Consider the following 23,323-nt stretch of genomic DNA (forward strand, 5'->3'; position numbering starts at 1 on the left):
GAGAGACTGTTTGCAAAGGACTGCAGTGACAGGACCAGGGGCAATGGCTTCAAACTAGAGCAGAGCAGATTGAGATTGGGTATCAGGAAGAAGTTCTTCACTATGAGGCTGCTGGAACACTGCAACAGGTTGCCAGGGAGGTGGTTGAGGCTCCATTCCTGGAAATATTCAGGGTGAGGCTGGACAGGACTCTGGGCAACCTAATCTAGTTGGGGATGTCCTGCTGACTGCAGGGGGATTGGACTGGATGAGCTTTGGAGGTCCCTTCCAGCCTGGACCATTCTGATTCTATGACAAAATAACCAAAGATTACAATGTCCTGTGCCTATCTAGCTCCCTGGAGGACTTTTCAGCTCTGTGGTTAAGGCATCCAGGATTAAATCCACAACAGGCACTTGAGCTTAATGGAGCCTGGAGAGGCAAATCTCACAAACTAGCAACAGGCAAAGGATGTTGTTAAGAGAGGAAATGCTCTGTTTACAAGATCATCAGCTGGAAACTCTTACCTGCAGAGGAGCTGGAAAGCAGTCCAGAGTGTGTGATGCCCAGTTATGTGGAGTGAAGCTCATGATAGTCTGCAGTATGTCCTTGCACCAAGTTCCCTGAATTGAATCAGAGCCTGTGAAAAAGTCTAGAGAACAGATGGATGATATCAGAACTTCACACACACAGAACCATTTCTTATTGTCAGACCTTTTGTAATCACATCCAGCAAGTTCAGTAGGGTTTCCTTTATGGCCAGCTCATCCAGTTTCTCTCAGTCTTACTTACTCTCCAGGACAAGCTGGATGTTATCTCTTTTTCATGCTATTAACAATAACAAAATTATTTTTAGCTTCTGAGCTAGAAATAAAGCAATCATGGTTTAAAGATTTCCTAATTAATTTCCTGTAATCACAGCATGACAAGCTTTTGCTGATTAACTGATTAGACTGTAAAAAACAGCCTGAGGAAGAGAATGATGAGGAAATTGCCACATTCCACTTTCTACTGATTCAGAAGGACCCTTCCCAATTAAACTGGAGAAATAAAAGATAAGCCCCAAGTGTTTGTTCACCCCTTAAGCCCCAGTGTTGATTTAACATTAAAGATTGAGCAAAGGTTAAAAAAAAAAAAGAACTAACACAAAGCAGCCCTTTCTCTTTCCAGCCACCTCCACCAATTTGGGAGCAGTCAGTTTGTTCTCCCTCCAGTCAGTCTCCAGACTGGGATCATAAAATGAGATGGAGAAAACATTCCCCTCAGAGCTAACACAGCCCTGCCCTGTGGCCTGCACATCGTTACAGCACTGAAATACACACCAAAAGCTGTCCCCTCTGGCTGCCCCAAGGCAGCAAACCCAGAACACAGACTAAGTCTGAAAGGACAGCTGTGGAGGGGGGTGGCTTCCACATGAGCAGTGTGCTTGGGGAGCCCACACCATGGGGTTTGATGGCATAGACAGGAACCAGCCCAAGCATGTCCACTGAAAATAAGGAACCCGAGAAGAAGACAGCCCAACCCCAGCTAGTCCTGAGAAGAAGACAGCCCAACCCCAGCTAGTCCTGAGAAGAAGACAGCCCAACCCCAGCTAGTCCTGAGAAGAAGACAGCCCAACCCCAGCTAGTCCTGAGAAGAAGACAGCCCAACCCCAGCTAGTCCTGAGAAGAAGACAGCCCAACCCCAGCTAGTCCTGAGAAGAAGACAGCCCAACCCCAGCTAGTCCTGAGAAGAAGACAGCCCAACCCCAGCTAGTCCTGAGAAGAAGACAGCCCAACCCCAGCTAGTCCTGAGAAGAAGACAGCCCAACCCCAGCTAGTCCTGAGAAGAAGACAGCCCAACCCCAGCTAGTCCTGAGAAGAAGACAGCCCAACCCCAGCTAGTCCTGAGAAGAAGACAGCCCAACCCCAGCTAGTCCTGAGAAGAAGACAGCCCAACCCCAGCTAGTCCTGAGAAGAAGACAGCCCAACCCCAGCTAGTCCTGAGAAGAAGACAGCCCAACCCCAGCTAGTCCTGAGAAGAAGACAGCCCAACCCCAGCTAGTCCTGAGAAGAAGACAGTCCAACCCCAGCTAGTCCTGAGAAGAAGACAGTCCAACCCCAGCTAGTCCTGAGAAGAAGACAGCCCAACCCCAGCTAGTCCTGAGAAGAAGACAGCCCAACCCCAGCTAGTCCTGAGAAGAAGACAGCCCAACCCCAGCTAGTCCTGAGAAGAAGACAGCCCAACCCCAGCTAGTCCTGAGAAGAAGACAGCCCAACCCCAGCTAGTCCTGAGAAGAAGACAGTCCAACCTCAGCTAGTCCTGAGAAGAAGACAGTCCAACCCCAGCTAGTCCTGAGAAGAAGAGAGTCCAACCCCAGCTAGTCCTGAGAAAAAGAGAGTCCAACCCCAACTAGCCACACTCTACCTCTCTATAAAAGAACCCTTTAAACACTGCCTGAGTCCAGCTCTGCTTTAGTGCTTCATCAGTAGGGTTTTGCCTAAAAACAAGTAGCTGGCAATGAAAATTCCTCTTGTTCTCCAAAGCAGAAGTGCAGGGACATGCCTTGTGAATGAGCTCAAACAGTACTGGAGAGAAATGGCTTGGCTGCAGATTCCTCTCAGCTGTTACCTGTGACATGTGTTGCCCTTGCCAGGGTTAAAATCAGAGCCCTGTTGAGCTCCTCTGACTCTGCTGAGAGCACAGTTTTGGGGTCACTGAGGAACCGTGTGAACTGCGGCTGGACTTCGGAGCTGCCCAAGGCTGTGATCAGCCTCAGGGCAGTACTCTCCACACTGAAAGAGGGAAAGAGCACAGTTAGCTTCTCAGACTCCAAAAATTACTATTCCCCCTCCATTCCCCCCTTCAAACAAACCCAGGACACTTGTTTGGAAAGTGTTCTCAACCTGTGGGACAAGCCTGCATTTCCCACTGCTTCATAACATGCAATCAGCTCTGTAAGTACTTCATTTATAACCACAGCTCTCAAAAACTCATCCAGTGACAATTCCAGGAGCTGAGCACCTGAAAAGGTTTCAAGTCTCTCCAATGCAGAGCCTCCCCTCTTGGATATCTGTTGAGCATCTCTGTCCACACAAGGGTACAGAGATGAATGAGTACAGCCAAAAAGCTAATAAAAAGGCAAGAATAATGCATGCAGAGTTTCAAAGCCAGATGTCATCCTTCTTACAGAAATCCAACACAAGAGAGACATGGACCTGCTGGGGAGGGTCCAGAGGAGGCCACAAAGATGATCAGAGGCTGAAGAACCTCCCCTGTGGGGACAGGCTGAGGGAGCTGGGGCTTTTCAGTATGGAGAAGAGAAGGCTCCAGGGAGACCTTAGAGCAGCCTTCCAGACAGGGGCTGGGAGTGACAGGATGAGGGACAATAGTTTGAAACTGGAGAAGGACATATGTAGGTTGGATATCAGGAGGAAGTTCTGCACAATGAGAGTGGTGAAACACTGGAACAGGTTGCCCAGAGATGTGATGGAGGCCCCATCCCTGGAGACACTCAAGGTCAGACTCGATGTGTCCCTGGGCAGCATGCTCTAGTTGGAGGTGTCCCTGCTGACTGCAGGAGGGTTGGACCAGATGACCTTGGAGGGTCCCTTCCAAACTGATGCAATCTGTGAATACGTGAAAATGAGAGCTGGAAGCACTTTTCACATCAGGTAGTGTGAAGTAGTTCAGAAGAGTTTCCTGCCACATTGCTGTGACATGCTAGAGGCACAGTCACTTCACTCCAGCCTAGCTGCAGCAGTGCTTAGCAAAGGTGACTGAGCAGCTTCTACATTTCACAGACCATGACAACAAAACAAGGTTTAGGTGAACAAAAAGAGCAAGACCTTAAATTTAAGGAGCAATTTCTCTTCACTTGTTGTCTTTATTCTTGATGAAGGGTAATTGAGTATTTTCAATTTGGACCAAGAAATTACTGTGTAATTAGACTTCCTTCACATAAAATGACAATAATGTGGTTGCTCTGCCTCACTCACACCCCCCAGGAATATTCTACTCCAAGAGCAGTATTTTCTCCAACTTTTCTACCACAAACCCCAGATTCCAGACCCAGATTGACTCTCATACCCTCCAACTTTTTAAACAGCAAGTTCAGCTCAAACCTTTTCCCTGCAGATCAACTCCAGAGCTTCCTTACCCAGCTTTTCCCTCTCTCTTGGATCCAACCTGGCCACTGTCCCCTGTGTGGTTTACACACACACCTGACAATGGCAGGGGCACATTTCTCTCCACTCAGGCTCTCACACAAGCAGCACAGCTTTGCACCAGCTCATTTACAGCTGCAGCTCACAGCTCCTGTACAGCTACAGCTCTGAGCTGACTGATAAGCAGCTTTGCTAAGGAATTAAGTGGAACCAGCTTGTAATGGAATTAAACTCCAGCACAGGAGGCTCCACCTCAACATGAGTAGGAACTTCTTTACTGGGAGGGTCACAGAGCGCTTGAACAGGCTGCCCAGAGAGGTTGTGGAGTCTCCTTCTCTGGAGACTTTCCAGATCCATCTGGATGTGTTCCTGTGTGCCCTGTGCTGGATTCTCTGGTCCTGCTCTGGCAGGGGGGTTAGACCGGAAGATCTCCAGAGATCCCTTCCACCCTCTAACATCCTGGGATTTGTGATGCTGTAAACATCCTCTGCAGGAATGAGCAAGCAAACAAACTGATCACTGTGAGTACAAGCAGCAGGCACTGCCCTTTATCTCCAGTGCAAGCAGCTCCACAGCTGTCCAGCCCCTCCTGACATGATGGTTCTGGTGCACATTCCTGGTCTGTCCTGTGACACTGCTGCCATGTCTGGGCAGGAGGCTACTTCCCACACCTCTGCAGAGCACTATAGCTAACATCTAACAATTTCTGAACCAAGGCCTGCTGAATAACCACAAAACAGACCAGTTGTAGAACTAAGACTGGGATGTCCTCACGTGCTATTTAAAGTAAGAGTCCTGGCACAGCTCTCAACATATGGTGAAGGAGGCATCTGAGATTAGGGTTAAACTGGTAACAATCACTCACCAGAGGTGAAGCTGGTTCTGATTAGTCTGTGGCACAGCAGCCAAGGAGTGGAGGTGGCTGAGCAGCTGGACTCTGTAGTGAGGCTGGATGTGATGCATTCGGTAGCTGAACATTTCCAGCAGGGTGTGCAGAATTCCCCAGGCGTGAGACTTGAACACTGTGGGCAGGAGCTGGCCTGAGGAGAAAGAGTTTGCAAAGGAAGTTCTGGAGGTGGTTACACCTTAAAGTAAGCAACTGCAGAATGCATGGTGGGTAAATGGTTCTACTGAGCTGCAACCTAAGACCCTTGACTGGGAAATGGTATTGCCTCCAAAAAAGTGCAAGTGCTGCCTGCAGGTGCTGTGAACATGGAGAGCTCAGTAATCTCTGGAATGAACATGCACAGCAGACAGGCAAAGTATTGCAATTACCACTGGACTGCATTTTAATTTAATTTGCAATCAGTGACTTCATTTAATTCAGTGACTTTGCTGCCAACTATTTCCCATTAAGCAGTGCAGGGTAACTAGGAAGGTCCTGACCATACTGTGCTCTGCTCTGGTGAGACCTCACCTGGAGCACTGTGTGCAGGTCTGGAGCCCTCAATACAAGAAGGACATGGAGCTGATGGAGCAGGTCCAGAGGAGGGCCACGAAAATGCTCAGGGGGTTGGAGCAGCTCTGCTATGAGGACAGGCTGAGGGAGCTGGGGGTGTTCAGCCTGGAGAAGAGAAGGCTCCAGGGAGACCTTAGAGCAGCCTGCCAGGACCTGAAGGGGGCTACAAGAAGGCTGCAGAGAGACTGTCTGCAAAGGCCTGCAGGGACAGGACCAGGGGCAATGGCTTCAGACTAGAGCAGAGCAGATTGAGATTGGGTATCAGGAAAAAGTTCTGCACCATGAAGGTAGTGGAACACTGGAACAGGTTGCCCAGGGAGGTGGTTGAGGCCCCATGACTGGAGATATTCAAGGTGAGGCTTGACAAGGCCATGGGCAACCTGATCTAGTTGGGGATGTCCCTGCTGACTGCAGAAGGGCTTGGACTGGATGAGCTTTGGAGGTACCTTCCAGCCCTGCCCATTCTATGATTGTGTGATTCTATACCAGTGGTGGCACAGAGGGCCAGCAGCTCACTCCTGTGAAGCTCACTGCAGCACAAGGAGAACTCCTACAGCCTCTTTAACACTCCAGTAACAGACAATGCATTCAACATGCTGCAGAATCAGATTTGGTCTCTAGCTATCACTTAAAGAAAATGCTGCTGAGCAAAAGGAAGAGGGGGGAATAAACATGAAAACTTACTGATAAAGCCTTTGATGCCCAGGGACTCTATTTCCATATAAACCAGCAGGCGACTGTAGGTTTCCACCAGAGCAGGAGCCAAGGCCAGGCTAGATTTTGCATGAGCCAACTTGATCACTCGTGTAGCTATGCTGTGGATCAGGCTGGAAAGAGAGAAAACGTTTGGCAAGCAAACACAAGGACCTGACAGTTAAGAACATGTGAAGAGGACCTACAGGCAGGCTGGGGAGGGACTGTTCAGAAGGGCCTGTGGGGATAGGACAAGAGGCAATGGTTTGAAACTGGAGCAGGGCAGAGTTAGGTTGGATGTCAGGAGGAAGTTCTGAACAATTAGTGGTGAAATACTGGAACAGGCTGCCCAGAGAGGTGGTTGAGGCCCCATCCCTGGAGACATTCAAGATCAGATTTGATGTGGCCCTGTGCAGCCTGCTGTAGTTGGAGATGTCCCTGCTGCCTGCAGGGGGTTGGACAAGATCAGCTTTGAGGGTCCCTTCCCTGATGCACTCTGTGATTCTGTGGAATGTATGAAGCAAATAAACAAGGGCAGAGCCAGGGAAGCTTTCCTGATGAGAATTAGTTCCACACAAACTCACAGCTTTCCAAACCCAAATAGCTGCAGTACTGTACCTCATTTTGGCATGAACTGTGAGGGAGTCCAAGAGGTTCATTGGCAAGGGGGTAATAGACCCTGATGCCATGCAGTTAGTCCCTGGAAGAGGTATCCTGACGTTGCCATTTCCATAAATGGTCTCCACAAGCACCCCCATGGGCAGAGTGAAGCACTCTGAGTTGGTTGAATAAGCATTGCACAGCAGAGCAATCTTGTAGTCATTCATCTGCAGGCTTTTGTTCCTTAAACTCTGCTGCAGGAACCTGTGTGCCAAAGAGACTGAGCATTAAGGAGGACAACACTGAGCAGAACACAAATGCACTGCAGGATGACAACTGCATTAACCCCAGCCCCAAAGCCACTCTAAAGCAGCAGAAACCCCCAAAATATTTATTATAATGTTTTTATACTATTCATTCTAATTTTTATTTCTAATAGTTCTATTTTATAGTTTAATAGTTATATTTTATATTTTAAGTAGACTATTTATTATTTTTATATATATGGTGTATATATAAAATATAGTTACAGATGCATTTCAGATATCTATAAATAACTATATATAATATATAAACATAAAATAGCTATATTAAACCACATACAAAATATATATATACTTGTATTAGATATAGGTAGAGAGAGAGAGACAGAGAGAGAGAGAAATAGAGAGATAGAGAGAAAAAGAAAGAGGAGGAGATGGAGGGAGAGATAGAGATAGAGAGAGGGGGAGGGAGAGGGAGGAGGGAGGAGGGAAGGGAGGAGGGGAGGGAGGAGGGGGGGGAGGAGGGGGGGAGAGGAGGGGGGAGAGGAGGGGGGAGAGGAGGGGGGAGAGGAGGGGGGAGAGGAGGGGGGAGAGGAGGGGGGAGAGGAGGGGGGAGAGGAGGGGGGAGAGGAGGGGGGAGAGGAGGGGGGAGAGGAGGGGGGAGAGGAGGGAGGGGGAAGAGGGGGGGGAAGAGGAGGGGGGAAGAGGGGGGGGGAAGAGGGGGGGGAAGAGGGGGGGGGAAGAGGGGGGGAAGAGGAGGGGGAGAGGAGGGGGGAGAGGAGGGGGGAGAGGAGGGGGGAGAGGAGGGGGGAGAGGAGGGGGGAGAGGAGGGGGGAGAGGAGGGGGGAGAGGAGGGGGGGAGAGGAGGGGGGAGAGGAGGGGGGAGAGGAGGGGGGGAGAGGAGGGGGGGAGAGGAGGGGGGGAGAGGAGGGGGGGAGAGGAGGGGGGAGAGGAGGGGGGAGAGGAGGGAGGGGGAGAGGAGGGGGGAGAGGAGGGAGGGGGAAGAGGAGGGGGGAGGGGGGGGAGGGGGGGGAGGTGGGGAGCGGGGGAAGGGGGGGAGGGGGGGGGAGGGGGGGAGGAGGATGGGGGGAGGGGGGAGGGAAAGCGGGGAGAGGGAGGGGGAGGGAGGGAGGGAGGGGGGAGAGGGAGGGAGGGGGGAGAGGGAGAGGGGGGGAGAGAGGGAAGGGGAGAGAGGGAAGGGGAGAGAGGGAAGGGGAGAGAGGGAAGGGGAGAGAGGGAAGGGGAGAGAGGGAAGGGGAGAGAGGGAAGGGGAGAGAGGGAAGGGGAGAGAGGGAAGGGGAGAGAGAGGGAGAGGGAGAGAGGGAAGGGGAGAGAGAGGGAGAGAGGGAAGGGGAGAGAGAGGGAGAGGGAGAGAGAGGGAGAATAAATCACTACATTAAACCCCATCAAAACAGCTACATCTTATGCCCCAGTTTCACCCTGTTCTGACTTCCCTGTGTCAGAGAAACCCCTCAGGACAAGAATCCCCTCTAAAGACTTTCATCTCAGCTGTGTCAGAGCTGCTAGCTGTGTGGCAACAGCAGTTTGTGACTTTGAGCTCTTTCTTAGCCCTGCTTCATTCCTCTGGTAACCCTCACACCATACATCCTGAATACAAGCCTGGGGCACCCTCTTTGCCTGTCTACAGGCAAATGAAAACCATAACCAAAGGCTCCCAACTCACTCATGGTGGAGTTTCAGAGAATGAGGAATGGGAATCTGCAGCTTGGAGTTGTCACTGTGGGCCTTGCGGTTCAGGTGGATCCAGATGCAGGTCATGGCAAAGGCGTGGGTTGACTGGGGCTTGTTAATGTCAGGCACAGGGATGCACTGGGGGAACAACACAGCAGTGTCACAGAAAAACAGCTCAGAGGTTCACAAGGTCCAGGTTCTCTTTTTCTGACTTGCAACACCTTCAGCAACATTTTTAAAGGACAGACTCTGGCCTTAGCTGTGCCTGCAATTTGATAGCAAGAGCTCTGAGGAGACCTGGACCTCAGGAACTATTCTGAAAAAAACAAACCAAGCAAATAATCAGAGAGGCATAGGATGGCTTCGGTTGGAAGGGACCTTAAAGATCATCAAGTTTCAACCCCCCTGCCATGGGCAGAGACACCTCCCACCAGTCCAGGTGGCTCAAGGCCTCATCCAGCCTGGCCTTGAACACCTCCAGGGAGGAGGCAGCCACAGCCTCCCTGGGCAACCTGTGCCAGTGTCTCACCACCCTCACTCTCAAGAATTTCCTTCTCATCTCCAGTCTGAGTCTCCATTCTCCCAGCTCAAAGCCATTGTCCCTCATCCTGGCACTCCCAGCCCTTGTCAAAAGTCCCTCCCCAGTTCTCCTGGAGCCCCTTCAGGTACTGGAAGGTTGCTCTAAGGTCTCCCTGGAGCCTTCTCTTCTCCAGGCTGAACAGCCCCAACTCTCCCAGCCTGTCCCCACAGGGGAGGTTCTCCACCTCTCTGATCGTATTTGTGGTCTCCTCTGGACCCTCTCCAGCAGCTCCAGGTCCTTCTTCTGCTGGGTGCCCCAGAACTTGAGGCAGTGCTGCAGGTGGGGTCTGAGCAGAGCAGAGCAGAGCAGAGGGGCAGAATCCCCTCCCTGCTCTGGATGCAGCTCAGCACACAGCTGCCTGCTGGGCTCTGGAGCTCCTGCTGCCCATTTCATCATCAAATGAACACTCTCAGGGTTTCCTAGCTATATTTTTCCAGTACCCACATTTGTGCAGTGTTTTCCAGGGGCCAGAAAGGCTGCTGTTAAGTCCTCTATTCCTTGACTGAGGTTTTGAGGAGGTTGTTGAAGCACTGAGTGTATTTTTTAGGAGGAATGTGGAGCTTTATTGGTACCTCTAGACTGTGACAGAGTAATACAGAGAGAGACTTCCAGGTGCAAAGAACTGAACAAGACACCTTAAAGTTGCTTTATATTAGTGGTTACTTAAAATTCATTCTGTGGTAGCAAACCAAATCTCATTCCTCTAGAATGAAGGATCTTGAGGGAGGGGAGGGTTAGAGGAAGTTCTTAAACTTCCATTGTGACAGCATGGTCAGCATGAGGCCCTGATTGCTTGGTCTTATCTTAGCGCCTTCTATTCTGGGTGTGTAGATATGTTAGCACAAATGTGGTGTAGCAAACTGATAAGCAAGCAGCAATCTGTCCTCCTCTTAAGTCAGTTCTGACTCATAGGAATTCTTTCCTACAATTTTTTCCATGAGCTCACAATTGCTTCTGTCAGCAAAGAACAGGGGAGGAGTGAGGACTGTTCCTTCTGGCTGTGTGATGGGCTCAGAGTTACACTTGTTGAAAGTGGATGGCCCCTTCCTGGAGGTGTTCAAGGCCAGGCTGGATGAGGCCTTGAGCAAGCTGGGCTGGTGGGAGGTGTCCCTGCCCATGGCAGGGGGTTGGAACTGGATGATCTTGAAGGTCCCTTCCAACCCAAACCATTCTGGGACTGTATGAACTTGAGAATGAGAGGAATGGTCTCCATAACCTCCACAGGTCCCTCCCAGCCCCTACCATTCTATGATGCTCTGATTCTAGAATTTTGGGATATGAAGTTTTCAATGAAAACTTGTCATTTCAGAGAGCAGACTTACTTCTTTTTCAGGATAGAGGAGGTCAAACAGCTTCATAACCGGGAGGAAGTCAGCCAGGGCGTTCTTCTGGATGCTGCCAGAGATGAACTGCAGCAGCACCCACATCAGATGGTCCCTCCCTTTGATGAGGCCACGGCCTGCCAACTGTCAACAACACTCAGTAACAGGTAACCACTGCATGCAGAAGTAGAATCACTGTAAGGAATACTACCAGAGTAGAGGTTGCTGGGAATTTCACAGCAGGACCTCTGCAGGAGTGCAGGCTGTGCTCTCAGCAAGATGGCAAACAGCTCATCAGCTGTAACACAGGAACAAGACTCTGGGAGGGCCACACCAGTTCATCCTAAAATTTGTATTTAGCTCTTGAGGACCTGTCTTGAAATTCAGTTGTCCCCCTGAAGCTCTGTGCTGCCATGGCTAGCAGCAGGCCACAGGGTTTGTGTTAACTCTATCTCTAAAGAAAGCCTCTGGCCTAGAACAACTTAGACTTGATTCATCTGGACCCATCTGGATTTATTGCTACTTAACTTCTTGACCTGTAAAAGCAAATTTCTAATAACCACTACTCCACTCCTTACCTCTCCTCTTCTCTAGCTTGCTTGAGCTTTAAAAATTGAAAAGAAGAAAATATTTCCTCATGAGCACAGTCAGACCCTGGAATCATCTCCTAAGGGGAGCAGTGGAGTCCTCTGCACTGGGCAGTTTGGAGACTCAGCTTGCCAAGCTGCTGGGCCAGCTCCTTGCAACTCTCCTGTGACCTAGAAAGGTTGGAGCAGATGACCCTTGGGGGTCCCTTCCAGCCTGGCACTCTGGGATTCGATTGTGTTGTATGGTGCCTGTGGTTTCAATGGCTCATTAAAGGTAACTGAAGGAATGCAACCCTGGTAAAACTAATTTCAGGGATACCAAAGACAGCAGAGAACCAGGATCCATCCCAAGTAAAACACGAAAAACATACACAGCAAATTGTGATGTCACATGGAAGTGTGGACAGAGGGAGATGGAGCAATGTGTAGTGCATGTTAGAAACTGTATGTAAAGAGCCAGACTAAACCTACAGTGAGGAGAGAAGAACCCTTCCCCACCATCCATACCACACTTTCTCTCAGCAAAGAGTTCAGGATGCTGCTGACTCTCTGTAACTCCTCCTGTCCTTACAGAAGGCTGGCAGCAGCCCCTTAGAACTGAGAGAGGCACTGAGCAGCAGGGAAAGGCTGGGAAGTGCAGCAGGTGCAACTGAAGGGTTATTGTCAGGAAGGGAGAATAACTTTGGTCTGTGACTGCCAACAGTGCTGTACCCAGGCTGTCTCTGACAGGACTGCTCTGACTGCTTAGACAAATCCCAAGTTGCTCCAGCCATGGACAGGGCAGATTTCTTTAGCTCACAGGCTGAGCAGGGCATTCACTCTGGAGCTTGGCTGCAAACTGGGTGCAGGAGCACACCACTGGAACTTCTGATGATGCAATTTAGCAGAGAACAGCTCAGGTTAGGAGGGACACCTCTCAACTAGACTTGGCTACTCCAGGCCTCATCCAACCTGGCCTCGAACACCACCAGGGAGGAGGCATCCACAACCTCCCCACCATGGGCAGCCTCTTCCAGAGTCTCATCACCCCTGTACTGAAGAATTCTTCCTCAGCTCCAGTCTAATCCTGCTCTCCCTCAGCTTCACACCATTCCCCCTTGGCCTGTCTTGAGACACCCCAGGAAAAGTACTGCTGCAGCCTTCCTGCAGGATCCCTTCAGCTATTGAAAGGCAGTTTTAAAGACCCTGTGGAGTTGAGTCTTCTCCAGGCTGCACACCCCAGCTCCCTCAGCCTGGCCTCACAGCAGAGCTGCTCCAGCCCTTGGATCATCTTTGTGGCCTCCTCTGGACTCTCTCCAGCAGCTCTGTGTCCTTCTCCTGCTGGGGACACCAGACCTGGAGGCAGGATTGGAGGTGAGGTCTGAGCAGAGCAGAGCCAAGGGGCAGGATCCTCTCTCCTGCCCTGCTGCTCACACTCCTCTGGCTGCAGCCCAGCACACAGCTGCCTGCTGGGCTGCAGGAGGGCACTGCTGGCTCCTGGGGAGCTTCTCATCAATCAACACCCCCAAGTCTTTTTCTTTTCTTCTTTCTCAACCCACTCTGCACCCAGTCTGGATTTGTGCCTGGGTTTGGCCTCACCCAGCTGCAGGACTTTTATCTCCTCATGCTAGTTAATAGCAGTTTGAATCCACAATACAGCCTCCTGTAACCCAATGCACTGGCAACAGACCTACCTCACAGCATCAGCAGAACCTGCCTGACTTCTACAGAGCACAGTGATCCAAACTTTAATTCCTACACATCAGGCACTTCCTGCAGGGCTCTGTTTGGGGCTTTTGAAACCTGTTGAGTTTTGTTTCTCAAACCTCTTTCACCCCAGGGGAGCGACCCAAACAATTTACCTTTTGATGGAGGGACAGGACCATATGAGGAAAACTTGCAAACTGAAAGAGCACAAAGAAAATGAGCTGGCTGGAGAGATGCTGCCACAGAAGCTGACTGGTTCCACCATCATCAAACTTCTCTTCAGTCTCAGACCGTTCCATGGCATACACCACCAGATCCACCAGCTGGTCTTCCAGCACAGGGCAGCGCTGCTTGTGCTGTAAGGCAGAGATCAGATACAGTATTCCAAAAGCTTTGCCATCAACTTCACAACTTCTACAGCTGCAGTCATGGTACAGAACTTGGACAGAAGGCTGGGAAGCATGAAATGAAGTCTGAACTTAAGTTAAGGATAAGCCAGTGTATTAAAGCTGCACTATGTTACAGGCAACAATGACTTGTAGGCATCAGCATCTTCCTCATTCCCTGCTCAGCTCCAAACCACAGGTCATGAAGGCACAAATCACACCCAGGGGCTTGCTTTGTGCTTTTCAATCAACTCATGCAGAATGTTCCTCTTGCACTAATGGAAAACAAAGTCCCTGCTTTCAACACACTGATGGGGGCTTCTTCTGGGAAGTTGTGGGGGGTTTCCCCTTCTTTTCTCCTTCCAGTTCATTTCAAAAGCAGAGGGCACCATAAAGAAAATGACACACCAGTTACACCACCAAACCCAGAGCAAACAGCCCAGTATGGCTCCCTAACAACACTTCTCTGTTTCACTCCTGCTTTGGGCTCACCTACAACCAGCAGAGAATTGCCATCTGGTTAACACCCAGCACCACCTGGCATGAGAACTGGCACCTGGTTAACACCCAGAACCACCTGGCAGGAGAACTGGCATCTGGTTAACACCCAGCACCACCTGGGACAAGACAAGATCAAAAAAGCTTTGAAAATTGATCTGACCCAAGTGGTTTGTTCTGCACACTGTGACTAGCACAGAAACCACAGCTCATAGTGCTGAGCTCTTCAGACATTAGCCACAAACTGCACTGTGAGCTTTGTGGGCAAAGGCAATTCAGAATCCACACCTGCATGATGACTTCTAGACACTGGTCAGGTAAGGAATGCACTATTGAGCTACTCACCTTTTGCTGAGCTGCTCACCCTTCTACTCAGCTACTCACCTTTTGCTGAGCTGCTCACCCTTCTACTCAGCTACTCACCTTTTGCTGAGCTGCTCACCCTTCTACTCAGCTACTCACCTTTTGCTGAGCTGCTCACCCTTCTACTCAGCTACTCACCTTTTGCTGAGCTGCTCACCCTTCTACTCAGCTACTCACCTTTTGCTGAGCTGCTCACCCTTCTACTCAGCTACTCACTCGTTTGCTGAGCTGCTCACCCTTCTACTCAGCTACTCACTCGTTTGCTGAGCTGCTCACCCTTCTACCCAGCTACTCACATTTTGCTGAGCTGCTCACCCTTCTGCTCAGCTACTCACTCGTTTGCTGAGCTGCTCACCCTTCTACTCAGCTACTCACCTTTTGCTGAGCTGCTCACCCTTCTGCTCAGCTACTCACTCGTTTGCTGAGCTGCTCACCCTTCTACTCAGCTACTCACCTTTTGCTGAGCTGCTCACCCTTCTACTCAGCTACTCACTCGTTTGCTGAGCTGCTCACCCTTCTACTCAGCTACTCACCTTTTGCTGAGCTGCTCACCCTTCTACTCAGCTATTCACTCATTTGCTGAGCTGCTCACCCTTCTACTCAGCTACTCACTCGTTTGCTGAGCTGCTCACCCTTCTACTCAGCTACTCACCTTTTGCTGAGCTGCTCACCCTTCTACTCAGCTACTCACCTTTTGCTGAGCTGCTCACCCTTCTACTCAGCTACTCACTCGTTTGCTGAGCTGCTCACCCTTCTACTCAGCTACTCACTCGTTTGCTGAGCTGCTCACCCTTCTACTCAGCTACTCACTCGTTTGCTGAGCTGCTCACCCTTCTACTCAGCTACTCACTCGTTTGCTGAGCTGCTCACCCTTCTACTCAGCTACTCACTCGTTTGCTGAGCTGCTCACCCTTCTACTCAGCTACTCACTCGTTTGCTGAGCTGCTCACCCTTCTACTCAGCTACTCACTCGTTTGCTGAGCTGCTCACCCTTCTACTCAGCTACTCACTCGTTTGCTGAGATGCTCACCCTTCTACTCAGCTACTCACTCGTTTGCTGAGCTGCTCACCCTTCTACTCAGCTACTCACTCGTTTGCTGAGCTGCTCACCCTTCTACTCAGCTACTCACCTTTTGCTGAGCTCCTCACCCTTCTACTCAGCTACTCACCTTTTGCTGAGCTGCTCACCCTTCTACTCAGCTACTCACCTTTTGCTGAGCTGCTCACCCTTCTACTCAGCTACTCACCTTTTGCTGAGCTGCTCACCCTTCTACTCAGCTACTCACTCGTTTGCTGAGCTGCTCACCCTTCTACTCAGCTACTCACTCGTTTGCTGAGCTGCTCACCCTTCTACTCAGCTACTCACTCGTTTGCTGAGCTGCTCACCCTTCTACTCAGCTACTCACTCGTTTGCTGAGCTGCTCACCCTTCTACTCAGCTACTCACTCGTTTGCTGAGCTGCTCACCCTTCTACTCAGCTACTCACTCGTTTGCTGAGCTGCTCACCCTTCTACTCAGCTACTCACTCGTTTGCTGAGCTGCTCACCCTTCTACTCAGCTACTCACTCGTTTGCTGAGCTGCTCACCCTTCTACTCAGCTACTCACTCGTTTGCTGAGCTGCTCACTCTTCTGCTCAGCTACTCACTCATTTGCTGAGCTGCTCACCCTTCTGCTCAGCTACTCACTCATTTGCTGAGCTACTCACCCTTCTACTCAGCTACTCACTCGTTTGCTGAGCTGCTCACTCTCCTGCTCAGCTACTCACTCATTTGCTGAGCTGCTCACCCTTCTGCTCAGCTACTCACTCATTTGCTGAGCTGCTCACCCTTCTACTCAGCTACTCACTCGTTTGCTGAGCTGCTCACCCTTCTACTCAGCTACTCACTCGTTTGCTGAGCTGCTCACTCTCCTGCTCAGCTACTCACTCATTTGCTGAGCTGCTCACCCTTCTGCTCAGCTACTCACTCATTTGCTGAGCTGCTCACCCTTCTACTCAGCTATTCACTCATTTGCTGAGCTGCTCAGCCTTCTACTCAGCTACTCATTTGCTGAGCTGCTCACCCTTCTACTCAGCTACTCACTCATTTGCTGAGCTGCTCACCCTTCTACTCAGCTACTCACTCATTTGCTGAGCTGCTCAGCCTTCTACTCAGCTACTCACTCATTTGCTGAGCTGCTCACCCTTCTACTCAGCTACTCACTCGTTTGCTGAGCTGCTCACCCTTCTACTCAGCTACTCACTCGTTTGCTGAGCTACTCACTCTTCTACTCAGCTACTCATTTGCTGAGCTGCTCACCCTTCTACTCAGCTACTCACTTATTTGCTGAGCTACTCACTCTTCTACTCAGCTACTCACTCATTTGCTGAGCTACTCACTCTTCTACTCAGCTACTCACTCGTTTGCTGAGCTGCTCACCCTTCTACTCAGCTACTCACTCGTTTGCTGAGCTACTCACCCTTCTACTCAGCTACTCACTCGTTTGCTGAGCTGCTCACCCTTCTACTCAGCTACTCACTCGTTTGCTGAGCTGCTCATTCTTCTGCTCAGCTACTCACTCTTCTACTCAGCTACTCACTCATCTGCTGAGCTACTCTCTCATCTACTGAGCTATCCTCTCATCTACTGTGACATGTATTTAGATACATCTGGTAGTACAGATGTATGTAAAGCAAGCCCCCTACCAGTGCTTTGGAACTCAGACCCTACATCTTCAATTTAACACCATCATACCACAACCTTTTAGGACCTTGCTTTTGTAGAGTTGCACTCAAAGGACAACTAATCTGGACAAAATCTGTGTGGAATTGAACTTATTCCATTGATTGATTATTTAACACTTTGGACATAATCTGAGCTCTGTTTTATTCACAATCTCTACTCAGCAATGGCTTGCTTTGTTTTTTTTTCTACACCTGATGCCTGTAATATATTGCAGCCTTAATGCCAACACTATTATTGCCATGACACAAAAGAAAAGGAGCTGCTCAAACACTAACCATGAAAATGCAATATCCCTTTCTAGAGGCAAAAGTGTATGGCAAAGGAGTTTGCCCAAACACTTGTAAAACATTTCAGGGATGCCTTAGATGAGTTCTGTGACTTACTAGTCAGGTAGCCTACAAAACCCCTTTGAATTCATAAAGGAGGAAATAACAGAAGGGAAGAGAGGCGCTGAAAGGAGACGCTTGCTCTACCTTCATCCATGGTAGTCTTTTGCCATGAGAAAAAACAAAGAGATTCTCTTCAATTCAAAACAAAATGCAGGAATGGGAGAAGTTGACAAAATACAGCAAACAGTACCCCCTGCTGCATGCTCTCCACCAGCTCAAAAGCTGCAAGGAAGCTACAATTCCAGCAGTGCTTTCTTAAAGCATGCTCCACACAAACCTCTCAAGGAACAGAAAGCTTTGAGCCCAGTCTCCCCTTCTCCTCCAGGGCAGGGATCCCCCAGGTGACAGCTTTACAGAGCAGGGTTAGCACCACCAATGGGAGGACACTGGTGAGCTTTTGGTGCTTCGGGGTTTTTTTTTCCCCCTCCCAGAGCAACTCATTATGAAGCAGAGCAGGGTGCAACAGACAACACTACAGACTAGTTTGTAATCCAGCATGCAAAAACTACCACGTACAGGGCTTGAAATTTAATAGTTTGCTAAGCACTGGGTTAATGTCCACAAGCCTAAACATGTTAGGCTACATTAATTTAGAATAAAAGTTATTCAAAGAATACAACAGGAAAATATTACTGTTAAAAAGAAAGTCAGAATTTCCAGTAGGCATTTGCACTATTCTGAATAATTTGAAGCTTGGGGAAAGTTTAGGAGTCAGGGAATTAAACCAAATAAATTCACCTTTTTTTTTTTGTTGTTGTTGTTGTTCTGAAAAAAATCACACTTTCATTGCTTTAAGAGTGATTTTCAACCTAAAACACAGCAGTACTTCACATCCTAGCTGCTGTAATTTCATTTTCTGGCTTTTTTTTTCCCACTGTATTTTCTGCAAACGTGCATTTGTGCACACATTTGGTATCTGTAGCTTTGGAGCACTCAAAATTGCCTGAGAATTGGCAGAATTGGGGCTTTCTTTGATTAGTTGCTTGTGGTTGAAAGAACATCTCAGTACATACTGAAAGAAAGAAAAATCTAGGTGAAGGCTGATTCCCTTCATGAATCAGTAGGAACTCAGGTTTTGGCATGGCTTGAACAAAACAAACCCAAACAGAACACAATGCAGACCATGGCTTGGAGCATAGATGGGGAACTCTAGCATCCAAACCCACTGATTTCCTAGTAGAACATCAGTCAGGACTTGCCAGGCTGGTGAAGGGTCTGGAGAACAGAGCTGGGGGGGAGCAGCAGGGACCTGGGGTTGTTGAGCTTGGAGAAAAGGAGGCTGAGGGAAGACCTGGCTGCCTCCAGCTACCTGAAGGAGTTGGAGCCAGGTAGGTGTTGGTTTCTTCTCCCAAGGAATAAGTCACAGGAAAAGAGGAAATGTCCTCAGGTTACCCCAAAGGAGGTTCAGGTTGGACATAGAATCACAGAACTGTCAGGGTTGGAAGGGACCTCAAGGCTCATCCAGTTCCAACCCCCCTGCCATGGGCAGGGACACCTCACACTACAGCAGGTTGCTCACAGCCACATCCAGCCTGGCTGCAAACACCTCCAGGGATGAGGCTTCCACCACCTCCCTGGACAACCTGTGCCAGTGTCTCACCACCCTCATGGGGAAGAACTTCCTAACATCCAATCTGAACCTACCCACTTCTAGTTTTGCTCCATTCCCCCTAGTCCTAGCCCTACCCAACAGCCTGAAAAGTCCCTCAGCAGCTTTCCTGTAGGCCCCCTTCAGATACTGGAAGGCCAAATAAGGTCTCCTCAAAGCCTTTTCCTCTCCAGACTGAACAGCCCCAACTCCCTCAGCCTGTATCCATAGGACAATTTCTTCCTCTTGAGGGCTGTCAAGGCCTGGCCCAGGCTGCCCAGTACAGTGGTGGAATCCCCATCCCTGGAGGGGTTTCAAACCCATTAGAGAGATGTAGTGCTGAGGGACACGGTCTAGTGGTGACCTGGCAGTGCTGGGTTCATGGTTGGACCAAAACCATTCTGCAATTCTGCAACTGTGTTATATAAATCCATAGTCTTCATTTTGCCCAGAGCAGGATTCACATCATCTCACTGCAACTGGTACCAAACCAGAAAGAAATACAGGGGAGAAAAAAGCACTCCTGTGACAACCTGGCAGGGAAACTTCTTGATGGACTAGTGGCACTTTTTAGAGTGGATTAAAGGTTGTTTGCTTTCTTGGGTGGTTTGGTTTTGGTGGGGTTTTTTGGGGGGTGAGGGGACAGGTGTAGCATTAGAGTGTTCCCTAAAAGCAGAGTCTTTTCTCAAGTCAGTAAGGCTAGCTGCAAGCTATTATCAGGGGGGTTTTAATGTTTTCAGCAAAGAACATTTAGCTTAAAAATATTTAATGTCTCCACTTCAGAAATGGATTCAGAAGAGCAAACTGCATAGGCAAAGTCCCTTGCAACTGCAAATGGTGTGTCCTAAAGCCCAGTTCAGAATGCAGAAGATAAATGCCTGAAGTAGTTAACATAAGACACAACTGTAGCCTCTTGCTTCCACTTTCAGAGAATCCTAGAGTGGGGTGGGTTGGAAGGGACCTTCAAGATCATCCAGTACCAACCCCCTGCCATGGGCAGGGACACCTCCCACTACCCCAGCTTGCTCAAGGCCTCATCCAGCCTGGCCTTGAACACCTCCAAGCATTGGGCATCTACAACTTCCCTGGGCATCCTGTTCCAGTTTCCAAACTCTATGTTGCCAAAACACAAAACCTTAAAGCTTCTTGTTTCCATCATGCCTGAAAGTGTTCCTACCAAGCCTGGTGGGCAATCTAAGCTTTCCTCCTTACAACACGGAGTCAGCTGCACCAAGGAAGCTGCTCTCCAGTGTTCTCAATATTTTGCAATCAGAGAAACATGACAAAAAACGATACCAGCCCTGGCTTTAGGCCCTGTGCCATGCTGACAGTAGGCAGGTTGGACAGCAAGTCCCCATCATCAGCCTGCAGTATTTTAAAACTAAAAAGGTAAGGAAGGGAACTTTCTGAGTACTGCCTGGTGGCATTCCTGTCCTTCAATGCCTCTGCTTAGACAGTGCATGGACAGCCATGAAAGAAAGCACACCTTGCACAAACTGTGCTGCTTTGGAGCTACCCCTTCCCCTGGGCAGTTCGGGCTTCCTACTCACAGCTGCAGAGCTCCACTGCTGGCTTAAGAGGTGACCACTCAGAGAGCAAACTCACCAGCACAACAGCTGCTAATTAAAGGTTGTGTAATGTTTCATAAACAAGACACCTGACAACTCCCTCAAAGCTTCACCAAGATTTTCACTCTTTACATGGCTGCTAGAGTCCTGGCTGCAGTTCTGCAAACCCTAGGATCACCCCAGCTGCTCCTGCTTTGGCAGGGGGGGTTGGACCCAACCATCTCTGGAGGTCCCTTCCAGCCTCTCATGTTCTGTGATACTGTGGTTCCCTCTTTGTGCAAATCTGGACAACCAGAGAAGGTCAAGATACAAATCCAAATGTCCAAAGTGACTTCCTGTCCCTCAGACACTAACAAAGCTCCATTTAAGGACCAGCTGGAAGATCCCTAAATTTGATCTTAATTTTGCATTAAAGTATTAAGACACTTGGAAGCACTGATCATTTACCAAACCTCAGACTGTTACACACTTGAATTTTTAATTAAACTAGGATTAAATTACATTCAATGGACTTTTTAATGGTTTAAAAGATAATTAAGTATTGGGAGTATCATCCCAGCTAACAGAGGAATCTAAACTGAAATAAAATTATGGAATCATGTCCAGAGAAGGGCCATGAGGATGAGCAGAGGGCTGGAGCTCCTCTCCTATGAGGATAGGCTGAGAGTTGGGGTTGTGCAGTCTGGAGAAGAGAGGATCTGAGGTGACCTTCTTGTGGCCTTCCAGTATCTGAAAGGGGCTACAAGAAAGCTGGGGAGGGACTTTTGAGGGTGTCAGGGAGTGACAGGACTGGGGGGAATGGATCCAAGCTAGAGGAAGGGAGAGGTAGATCAGACATCAGGCAGAAGTTCTTCCCCATGAGGGTGGTGAGAGACTGGCACAGGTTGCCCAGGGAGGTGATGGAAGCCTCATCCCTGGAGGTTTTTGCAGCCAGGTTGGATGTGGCTGTGAGCAACCTGCTGTGGTGTGAGGTGTCCCTGCCCATGGCAGGGGGGTTGGAACTGGCTGAGCCTTGAGGTCCCTTTCAACCCTGATAATTTTGTGATCTTGTGAATCATTTAGGTTGGCAAAGACCCTTAAGATCACAGACTCCAACCAGAAACCATACCACCAAGTTAAACCTCTCCTTCCTCCAGACCAGCTCAAGCAGGTAAAGAAGGGAAGGCACCATCCCACACAAGTGCACAGCAGCCAAAAATAAAAATCCCCAGACTCCAACAGAAGGAGCGTTTTGAAGTGTGCTGTTACAGGTTAAGACTAATGCCTGCATTGTAAATGAGTTCCTCCAGAGGATTTGAGTCTAGGGGCTGGGGCAGCCTTCAGGGGCTGGGCAGAATAGTGCCAGATAAATTTATCTCATTGCACTGGACTGCAGAATTTCTTTTATCTTGCAGCACAAATTTGTTTTTCTCTCTGTCTGGGCTGCCTCTGACTGCTTCTTGCTTCTCTGTTTTGCCTGTGACCTTGCCTGCTGCCTGGCTGATCTCTGTTTGTGTAAGGGGAGTGTGGGTTTGTATTTAAGGTATGAACCTTAAATATATGTAAATGTATTTTCATAGAATAAACCAGGTTGGAAAAGACCTCAGAGATCATCAAGTCCAACCTATCACCCAGCACTCATGGCTAACTAAACCCTGGCTCCACGTGACACATCCAATCCTTTTTTGAACACCTCCAGGGATGGTGACTCCATCACCTCCCTGGGCAGCACATCCCATGGACAGTTACTCTTTCTGGGAAGAACTTTCTCCTCACCTCCAGCCTGAACTTCCCCTGGAACAGCTTGAGACTGTGTCCTCTCCTTCTGTCACTGTTGCCTGGGAGAAGAGCCCAACCCCCACTTGGCTACAACCTCCCTTCAGGTAGTTGTAGACAGCAATGAGGTCTCCCCTGAGCCTCCTCTTCTCCAGGCTAAACACCCCCAGCTCCCTCAGCCTCTCCTCACAGGGCTGTTTATTGCCTTTGATATTTAGTCCACATTTGTAAACATAATTTCATTTTACTTCCAAATTCTGAGCAAGTGGTGATAAATTTACTCCTTGGGGTAAACTTCCAAATGGTTGGGTGGTGCCATCTCAACCCACAATATCTGCATTATCACATCTGGACTTAAAGCCATCAAAGTATTAGGGAACCTCACCCCACAAGAAAATCCCACAGCAAAACTTAAGTCTTGAAAGGAATTTGGAATCTCTAAACACATCCAATCTGACCTTCATTTTTCTCCTTGCATGATTCACCAGGCAGCTGAATTTGGGTAATTATCTATTCTTTTACTTTTGTTGGTTTGTTTTTTTTTTTTTTTTTTTTTTAACACAACTCAGAGATGACCTGAGTGAGTGAGCAGTTTTCTTCCAAAAACCTACTTAGGTAAGATTAAAATAGAATATTTCCTTGTTCCTCTTCCAGAATATTGGAGAACTAGGACAAAATTGGCTGAACCATACCTAGTCTGTGGTGCCAAAAGAATCAAATGAACGATCCACTCCTGCAACTGGATCTGTGTTAATAGTTGGCAGGGCAAACAAGCATCTTGATATAATTAATCACAGAATTGTCAGGGTTGGAAGGGACCTCAAGGCTCATCCAGTCCTAACCCCCCTGCCATGGGCAGGGACACCTCACACTACAGCAGGTTGCTCACAGCCACATCCAGCCTGGCTGCAAAAACCTCCAGGGATGAGGCTTCCATCACCTCCCTGGGCAACCTGTGCCAGTCTCTCACCACCCTCATGGGGAAGAATTTCTTCCTAAAATCCAATCTGAATCTACTCATTTCTAGGATTTTTCCATTCCCCCCA

The 23,323-nt window shown here is 49.2% G+C and overlaps 1 protein-coding gene across 7 annotated transcripts in view; it reads right to left on the reverse strand.

Moving 5' to 3' along the window:
• MED23 (mediator complex subunit 23) overlaps window positions 1-23,323 on the reverse strand; it is a 56,410-nt gene that overhangs the window by 17,372 nt on the left and 15,715 nt on the right. For 5 of the 7 annotated variants that reach the window (XM_054393073.1, XM_054393074.1, XM_054393079.1 and 2 more), the window contains 8 exons: window positions 13,162-13,362; window positions 10,734-10,877; window positions 8,824-8,969; window positions 6,895-7,140; window positions 6,268-6,410; window positions 4,990-5,164; window positions 2,590-2,753; window positions 507-631 (listed from right to left, as the gene is read on the reverse strand). In XM_054393073.1, coding sequence (XP_054249048.1) covers window positions 507-631; window positions 2,590-2,753; window positions 4,990-5,164; window positions 6,268-6,410; window positions 6,895-7,140; window positions 8,824-8,969; window positions 10,734-10,877; window positions 13,162-13,362 — 1,344 coding nt within the window. The remainder of the gene's footprint in view (window positions 1-506; window positions 632-2,589; window positions 2,754-4,989; window positions 5,165-6,267; window positions 6,411-6,894; window positions 7,141-8,823; window positions 8,970-10,733; window positions 10,878-13,161; window positions 13,363-23,323) is intronic. The other 2 variants (XM_054393078.1, XM_054393076.1) reach the window with 1 other exon arrangement.

The sequence above is a fragment of the Indicator indicator genome, chromosome 27, assembly GCF_027791375.1.
Source record: "Indicator indicator isolate 239-I01 chromosome 27, UM_Iind_1.1, whole genome shotgun sequence".
Taxonomy (NCBI): Eukaryota; Metazoa; Chordata; class Aves; order Piciformes; family Indicatoridae; genus Indicator; species Indicator indicator.